This window comes from Mandrillus leucophaeus, unplaced genomic scaffold (genome assembly GCF_000951045.1).
Source record: "Mandrillus leucophaeus isolate KB7577 unplaced genomic scaffold, Mleu.le_1.0 Scaffold49, whole genome shotgun sequence".
In the NCBI taxonomy this organism is placed as follows: domain Eukaryota; kingdom Metazoa; phylum Chordata; class Mammalia; order Primates; family Cercopithecidae; genus Mandrillus; species Mandrillus leucophaeus.
In genome coordinates, this window is record NW_012105253.1 from 3,585,337 (window position 1) to 3,594,550 (window position 9,214).

The window sequence follows — 9,214 nt, forward strand, 5'->3', positions numbered from 1 at the left end:
AAAGCACAGATGGGGAAAATTAAAAGCAGATATCAAGATGGTTGATTTAAATCCAGCCCATCAATAATCACATTAAATGTGAATGGCCTAAACACCCCTATTAAAGGGCAGAGCTTGTCAGTTTGGATAAAAAGCAAGATCCAAGTATATGCTGCCTACAAGAAACCTTCATTAAATACAAAGATACCAATAGGTAAAAAGGAAAAGTATGGAGAAAAGTTTGGAGAAAGATATGCCATACTAACACTAATCATAGAAAGCTGGAATGGCTATGTTAATATTAGCCAAAATAGGGCTCATAGTAAAGAATATTATTAAAGATTAAGAGGATCATTTCATAATAAAGTGGTCAGTTTATCTGGAAGACACAAAGTCTTACATGTTTATGTGTTTAGTATTAGAGCTGTAAAACACATTAAGCAAAAACTGATGAAACTGCATGTAGAAATAAATCTACAATTATGTTGCTGAGAATGTAAACAACTAGAAGTCTCATGAACTGCTGGTGGGAATGTAAAATAGCACAACCACTTTGAAAAACAGTTTGGCAGTCTCTTTAAAAAGTTAAACATATATCCTACCATATGAACCAGCATTCTCTTCCTAAGTATTTATCCAGGACAAACAAAAACATATTTTCATACAAAGACTTGTACATCATGGCAGATTTATTTATAATAGACCCAAAGAAAACAGCAGCACATAATAGTACTCCATTTACAAATATACCACATTTCTTTATCCATTCACATGTAGGGTCTATTATTTAAAATAGTCAGAGTTCTCCAGAGAAACAGAGCTAGTAGTGTTTGTGTGTGTGTGTGTGTGTGTGTATGCATATGTGTTTGTATGGAGAGAGTGAGGGGGAGAGAGAGAAATTTACTTATTATGAGGTGTCAGCTCATGTAATTATGGAGGCTGAGAATCCCATGATCTGCTTTCTGCAAACTGGAAACCCACAGAAGCCAGTGGTGTAGTTTGGCAGATTTGTGTTGTTATTTCTCTTATTTGTTCATTGTTCATAGGTGTTGCAGATTCAAGATTCCCTGATAATGCCTTATAAATTCAAGCCTACAGTAAGATTTTTAAATAAACACCATTATTCAGTGGTTTTCTTATTGTGGATTTTTGATGTTACCCTGATGTAGTTGGATGAGAGTGCTAGCAGTTTAATCTAGTAGAAAATCAGGATCATTGGCTTTATCCGTGCATATCTAATAGAATTTCAACGTGTTTATAAATGGATCATAAAGTTAGTGTTGCCAAGGGGAGCCTGATCACTCTCTATTTGCTGCTATTTGCTTTTTTTTGGTTAAAAAAAAAAAAACAAACCACAGGAATGTGGATTTCAAGGTGCCTTCAGTTACTGCATGAGCCTTTATTTGCCATCTGATGACATTGCTCCTTTTTTGTGAGGATAAGGGTGTTAGTTATGCATCAGTGAGTCAGGCCGGTTGATAGTTGGTGTCGCTGCTTCCTTGAGAAGGTAAGCTGTCTCTGGACTAGTCCTGTGAGTAGCCAGTACAAATCCCTGGGCTGAGACACTTTACAAGCAGGCCTCGCTGTCTGGTTGCTTTACCTCAGGCCTATCCCAAACTCTACCAACCATCTCATTTACGTTTCTCACTCTGTTGGCCTGTGTTTTATACTGAATAGAAAAAAGGGATGCATTAAAGTGGGATTTTTATATACATAGCCGATTGAAACCTTCAAATGCAATTTTGTGCCCCACTTTTATATAGGTGTGATCCATCCTGCAACAGAAGCAGAGAAATTCTGTGATTTTTTTTTTTTTTTAAACTTTTCATCAGGGCATGCAGTCCTTAGAAATATGACATTCTTTTTCTGATGAGGATAGAGTTGAAATCCTCACACTACAGAGATACAAAAGATAATAAGTGGACAGCTATTTTTCATTGTTTTTCTCTTAATATGCCACTAAAACCTCCTGAGACTTTGGTAGGTAAACTGGTAAGCACTGACTTTTTTTAAGATTTTGCATATGAATGTGCTTTAAAAACCCACACTCTGCCGAAAGCACCAGCACTGTGAATAATCTCTATGTAGTCTCAGATTTCCCTGTAATTTTTTGGAAAATGAATGGAAGCTTCTTTTCCTTCTCTTCCTCCCTTCGTCCATAACTCCCTTTCCCTTGTTTTGCCTCAGTTGGGGAACTCCACAAGGTTCCACATGACAGCCAAGGGGATGGAAGCAGAGAGAGTCAGAAGTTGAAGTAATCTGACCACAGTTTCATATTTAACAATCCCCTTAGAACTCTATGAATGTGGAGATCATTATATTCTCTTGGCATAAAGGAATAGGCCCAGGAATGTTAAGCCAGTCTGTCTGACTCCAAAACCTCTACTTTTTCCCTCACAAAATAGATATTTGTTCACAGGAGAGTGTCTGGTTTTGGAAACCATGGGCGGTGCGGGGTGGTTGGTGAGAAGCATGGTCTTTGGAGTTCAAAAGACATAGGAGGAAATCACCTAATTTCTTTGTGAGTTGGTTTCATTCATAAAACAGAGGCAGTGAGTACTTTTTAGTGATGTTGTGGGCTTGGGTTAATGCTCATACAATGCTTAACTCAAAATACTAATTCGGTAAATGACAGCTTGTAAAAAGAAAGATGTCATGTTGGAGCAACTTCAGAAGCAAGGCTGACTTAGACCTAACTTAGACAAACCATTGGTTCCAACTGACTGCAGCTGGACAGACTCTGCCCATAGTTACTGTTCTTCTGAAATATCTAATTCCAAAAAGAACAATTCACAGTTATTGAAAAGAAATGTTGAAATAAGAGTCCCACGTATATTAGGGTTAGGATATATTGATTTCACCAGGAATGCAACAGATTTCTTAGATGTCTGTTTCTTTAAATCATGTGGCATATTGTTTTAGTCAGCGAACACTTGGCTAGTTCAGATTAGCTCAAGTAAAAAGAGTTGATTGAAGGATACGGGGGCACGTTATGGAACTTAAGGGCAGAAGGTATAGCTGGGTCTCCTGGGGACCAGTAAATGGTCAGAAACAGAAGGTGCTGCCTTGGTCTTGTAGAGTCTCTCTCGTTTCTGGTTTTCTTTTTTTGCAGCATTCTACGACATGAGGCAGGATTTGATACTTGAGTTGCTTGAGGTATTTGACTAGGTACTGGGCACCACTGGGTCTCGCTGACCTTTGTGGCCCATGTGGTTGGAGTCACTGTGCTAATTGTGGGCACTCAGGCCTGCCTTTTAGCAAAAGATATGAGGCCCTTTAGCAGAAGATACAAGTTTGCAGCAGAAGATACAGATGGATCTGTAGGGAAGAGCAGGCACAGAAAGCCTGTCAGCTATTCATATTTGTAGTTGTAATATACAAAAGAAGGAAAGATCTAGAAATGAGTTATGTGTTTTCTAAAGTCTGGTAGTGCAGGTCCTCGAACCGAAACTTGAGTGCCCGTAACATGCTAAGTTTTAATGAGAAAATAATTCTCTTGAAAGTCGATCCTGTAAAGCTGAATTTATAAGTTTGCTGTTGTCACTTTATAATAAGTATTAAGTATTAATCTTCAATTTCTTTTGTATGTCTTCCAGAGATATGAAGATTATGGAATGACTCCCCCAACAGGTCCATTGCCAAGGTAAGGTTTTCAAAACAAAATGTATTATCACTTTCTCACATAGGCTGTTTTTAAAAACTTTATAAACTCACTAATTTTAGCTAAATAAGCAGATGTAAAACTCTGAGTTGTATATTCTCTTGATCTAACTAGAAGAGGAGGGGAAAAAGTTGGAATTTAAGTTCTGTTCCAGTAATGACAGGCTAGGTAATTTGGACCAACTCTCCTGCTGAGGATGACTGGAAAAGCTGAACAAGATATTAACATGAAAAACCCCAGAGAGCTAACAGAGCAGTGAAGTGGTATGGGACCAAGATCCAGGAAATTCAGAGGCATGAGCCCTGCTTCTTGGGCCAATTTTTCCCCAGGGACATCTGTGGATTCCAGAAGAAGCACCTGGGAAGCCAGGCAGAGCCTTTGTCAGACTCATGGGGTTGGAAGCACAAGGGGAGACCCTGGTAAACACCCGAAGGTTTTGAGTTTGGACCCTTAGGGGTTAGCTGTAGGAGTAAGGGTGAATCATAAGCAGATCAGTCCCTGCAGGAAGTGAAGGTCAGCTTTGAAAGTTGATTGGGGTTGCTCCCTGGCAGAAACAAATGAACATCCGTTTTAGAAGAAGATTACATCACTCTAGGCCTTACATTATTGCTACAGTAGCCCCCCTTCCACACACCCCCACACCCACCCCCAGGCATATAAGAAAAAAAAATACAATTTTTTTAAAAAGGAAAGAAATAGACAATAGAAGCAGAACTACAGATAATAGAGTTATCAGACACAGATTCTAAAATAATTACACTTATGGTTAATATGGAACTAAGGTCCATTGTTCAGGAAGATGTAAAAGGGCTACTTTATGTTAGACTGTTATAGTGAAGGATTCTAGTGTAGTTCTAGGCTCACTAGGAGAATGCTTAAATATAAAATAGTAAGGAAGAATAAAATAATACAAAAGAAGGTAGGAAATAGAGAAAAGAACTTAGAATTTGCAGGACATGCAGAAAGATAAGATAGTAGATATCTAAATTCAGATCTAGAATTAATTACATTAAGTGTTAACAACTAGATATTTCAATTTAAAAGACAAAGGTTATTAGATTTGATTTAAAAATATATTTGGCTTGTGAGCGACACATCAAAAAATATAAAGATACAAAAAGGATATAGAAGATTGGAACAACGTGATTAATCAATTTGACCTAATTGACGTAAATAGAACCCTGGACTCAACTGTAAAGTACATCTTCCTTTAAAACACATTTTAAAAAATTTACCATATGCTGGACCATAACAAATCTTAACAAATTTCAAGAAGTGAAATCGCTCAGGGTATATTTGCTAATCCTGGTAGAACTAAGTTAGAAACCAGTAATAAAAGATAAAACCCAAAACTATAAAAACCTTGGAAGACATCCTAGGCAATAGCATTCTGGACATAGGAATGAGCAAAGATTTCATGATGAAGACGCCAAAAGCAATCACAACAGAAGCAAAAATTGACATATGGGATCTAATTAAACTTAAGAGCTTCTGCACAGCAGAAGCTCTAGTTTGCAAATATTTTCTCCCATTCTGTAGGCTGTCTGTCCTATAGAATGGGAGAAAATATTTGCAAATTATACATCTGACCAAGGTCTAATATCCAGCATCTGTAAGGAACTTAACAAGGAAAAGAACAAACAACCCCATTAAAAAGTGGGCGAGGGACACAAACAGACGCTTTTCAAAAGGAGACATACATGCGGCCAACGAGCATATGAAAAAAAGCTCAGTATCACTGATTGTTAGAGAAGTGCAAATCAAAATTACAATGAGATATACCATCTCATACCAGTCAGAATGGCCATTATTAAAAGGTCAAAAATAACAGATGCTGGTGAGGTTTTGGAGCAAAGGGAATGCTTATATACTGTTGGTGAGAGTGTAAATTAATTCAACCATTGTGGAAGGCAGTGTGGCGATTCCTCAAAGGCAGAAAAACAGAACTACCAACTGGCGTCAGAAAACAGCAGCACAGAGTGGATCCAGCACAGACCGAATTGTCACAGAAAAAAATGCTTCATAAAATGTGTTTTGCTTAGTATATTTAAATAAATAGAATTTAATTGATGTTAAAAAAACAGAACTACCATTTGACTCAGCAATTCCATTAATGGGTATATATACAAAGGAATATAAATTGTTCGGCTGTGAAGAAACATGCATGCAAATGCTCATTGAAGCACTATTCTCTAAAGCAGAGACATGGAATCAACCTAAATGCCCATCAGTGACAGATCAGATAAAAAAAAAAGTGGTATGCATACACAATGGAATACTATGCAGCCATAAAAAGAGCAAAATCATGTCTTTTGCAGGAACATAGATGCAGCCAGAGGCCGTTATCCTTAGCAAACTAATGCAGGAACAGAAAACCGAATACTGCATGTTCTCACTTACAAGTGGGAGCTAAATGATGAGAACTCGTGGACACAAAGAGAGGAACAATAGACATTGGGGCCCACTTGAGGGTAGAGGGAGAGGATCAGGAAAAATAACTATTGGGTACTAGGCTTAGTACCTAGGTGATGAAATAATCTGTACAATAAACCCCTGTGACTTGAGTTTCCCTATATAACAAACCTGTACATGTACTCCTGAACCTAAAATAAAAGTTAAAAAAAAAAGCAAATCTTTGATGGCAAATTAATTAGTACTCTTGTAAGTAACCTGCAGTACACTGAAGAAATCAAAATGGAAATCAAAACACCCTAAAATGAATAATAATGAAAATATAATAGGTCAGATGTTGTGAGGTGCAGCTATAGCAGTGTTCAGGGGGAAATGTGTTGCCTTAAATGCGTATATTGGAAAGAAAAGTGGCTGAAAAATCAGTGGATCTAAGCATCGACCTCAAGATGTAAAAAAAGATGATCCAATTAAATGTGAAGGAAGTAGACAGAAGGAAATACTAAAAATAATAATATAAATTAATGAAATAGAAAATAAATACCACATTAAGAGAGGATCAGTAAAACCAAAAGTTAGTTCTTTGAAAACTAATAAAATTGATAGACTCTCACAAGCTTGATCAAATCATCTGTGCAACAAATTATCAATAAGAAGAATGAAAAGGGTGCATTAATCCAGATCTTACGTTAACAAGGAGATTTTATGAACCCGTTTTTGTTAATAAATTTGGGGCTGGATGCAGTGGTGCGTGGTTGTAATCCCAGCTACTCTGGAGGCTGAGATGGAAGGATTGCTTAAGCTCAGGCATTTGAAACTACCCTGGGCAATATAGTGAGACCCTGTCTCAAAAAAAATTTTTTTCTGGAATAGAAAAATTCCTAGAAAGAGAAAACTTGAATAGTCATATAACTATGTTTAAAGTGGAAATCATAATTACAGTTCTTCCCACAAACAAAGCTCCAGGCCCAGGGGGCTTCAGCAGTGAGTTCTACCAAACACTGAAGGAGGGAAAGGTATCAGTATTAAACAAACTCTTCTAAAGAACAGAAAAAGAACACTTCTCAGTTCATTTTATGAAGCCAACATCACCTTGACACCAGGGACAAGGGCAAGAAGGACAGGGACACTGCAGGAAAAGAAATTGAGGGCCCGTTTCTCATGAGCATAGATATTAAAAAATTGAAACTAAATATCAGTGAGCATAACCAGCAGTAGACACAAAAGCATCTCATATTACAACCACATTGGATTTCTTTCCAGCAGTGTAAGGATGATTTAGCATTTAAAAACCGAGCAGTGTAAGTTACCACTTTAAGGAGAATAAAGGAGGGAAATCTTGTCATTTCAATAGATACAGCAGGTGGTAAAATTCAACATCCTGTCATGGTAAAAATCTTAGCAAACAAAGAGTGGAAGCGAACTTCTCGATTCTGATAAAAGGTATCTTGGCAAATATTACTGAATGGTGAAATGTTAAAAAAAGTCTGCCCTCTGAGAGTGGGAACAAGACAGAGATATCCGCTCACATGACTTCTATTCAAAATTGCGCTGTAACAAGGCAAGAGAAACACAAAAAGAGTAAAGAATTCAAAGAAAGGAGTAATACTGTTATTATTCACAGATGATATAATTCTGTAGTAGCATATCCTAAAATGTCAACACACAAACTGTTAGAACTTAGGGAATTTAGCAAAATTGCTAAATAGCAAGCCAACTAAATTTCAAAATAACTGGATATAAAATCAGTATACGAAAATCTGTTTTATTTCTGCATGTAAGCAACAAACAGGAAAGAAAAAATTTTCAAAGATATCATTTAAAATAACACTTAGAAATATAAAACACCTCAGAATAAATCTAACCAAAGACTTTTAAGACCTCTAAAGAAAGATGTTCACAGATTGGACAACTCAGTATTTTAAAAATGTCATTTCTCCCCATGTGATTTGTAGATTCAGTGCAATCCCATTCACAATCCCAGTAATTTCTTTTTAATATGTGGAAACTGACAGATGGATTCTAAAATTTATCTGGAAATGCAAAGGGCCAAGAATAGCCCAGACACTTTGAGAAAGAAGAAGGAGGTGTTAGGACCATTCTAAATATTGTACATTGCTGTCAAGTGATTGAGATGGTGCAGCATTGCTGTGAGTCTAGAGAAACAGACCAGTCGACCAGCTGTGTGTGTGTGTGGACATTGGCTTATTACAAAGCTGTCATTGCAGTGAAACAGACTGAATCTCAGAAACCAAAGCCAACCATCCCTTCAGTGACCAGAAGTCACACCGAAGTAGGAATGTTATCTGCTTCCTATTTACTTTTTCTGTTTTTTTTTTTTTTTAACCATCATCATTTTCAGAGGGGTTTGCTTTGCTTTTCTCCAGCCTTCCTCCCCTACCACACAGCTCTGTGGTCCAAAAGCAGCAAAGGTAAAACTGGTGAGGTAAGCTCAGGTGATGCAGGGCAGAAGTTAGAGATGAGGGACCATGACCTGTCCAGTTACCCAGGTTAGTCCCATTTTTAATAGCTTTCACCCTCAAAGGTGTTGTGGTGTGGATGATAAATTGTATAAACACCCACTTTAAAGGGTTTTAGAGTGTTGGATTGCAAACCATGTTAAGAATAAAGGGATGGAAATGTTGTCGAGAGGTGGGGGAAAGTAGGGAGAATTAAGTGAATGACAAGAGCTAGTTCATGGGTGGATGGTCTAGAGATTGTGGTTCGGTGAGGTGTGGGCTCCAGTTTACAGGTCTTGAAGGACGAGCATGCCTCATGGGAAGCCCTTAGATCTATAAAGTCAGGGATATCACACGTCCCTCTCTGAGGCCAATCTAAAACAACAACAGTTATTTACAGAGAGTAACCTAGGTAGCCTGGGTTTCAGTTTATGAGATATACTCTAGAAACAACACTGGAGAATAAGTGCAGGTCAACCTACATTCTCACCAAACTGGTACATCTGTGAATTACAGGTTCGGTGTCGTTTGCAAAGAACTATAGCAGACTATTATCTTTTTTTCCTTGAATTTCTTCAGAAGAGTGTTTCTCAAGGTGAGGTTCTCAGACTCCTGGAGAGTGCTTGAGACCCTTTCGTTGTAGGGGGGAGGTCTGTGAGATCAAAACAACTTTCATAATATTACTAAGATGTTATTTTCCTTTTTT

The 9,214-nt window shown here is 37.6% G+C and overlaps 1 protein-coding gene across 1 annotated transcript in view; it reads left to right on the top strand.

Moving 5' to 3' along the window:
* KIAA1549 (KIAA1549 ortholog) overlaps positions 1 to 9,214 on the top strand; it is a 106,707-nt gene that overhangs the window by 87,244 nt on the left and 10,249 nt on the right. The window contains exon 17 of the mRNA XM_011995505.1: positions 3,576 to 3,622. Coding sequence (XP_011850895.1) covers positions 3,576 to 3,622 — 47 coding nt within the window. The remainder of the gene's footprint in view (positions 1 to 3,575; positions 3,623 to 9,214) is intronic.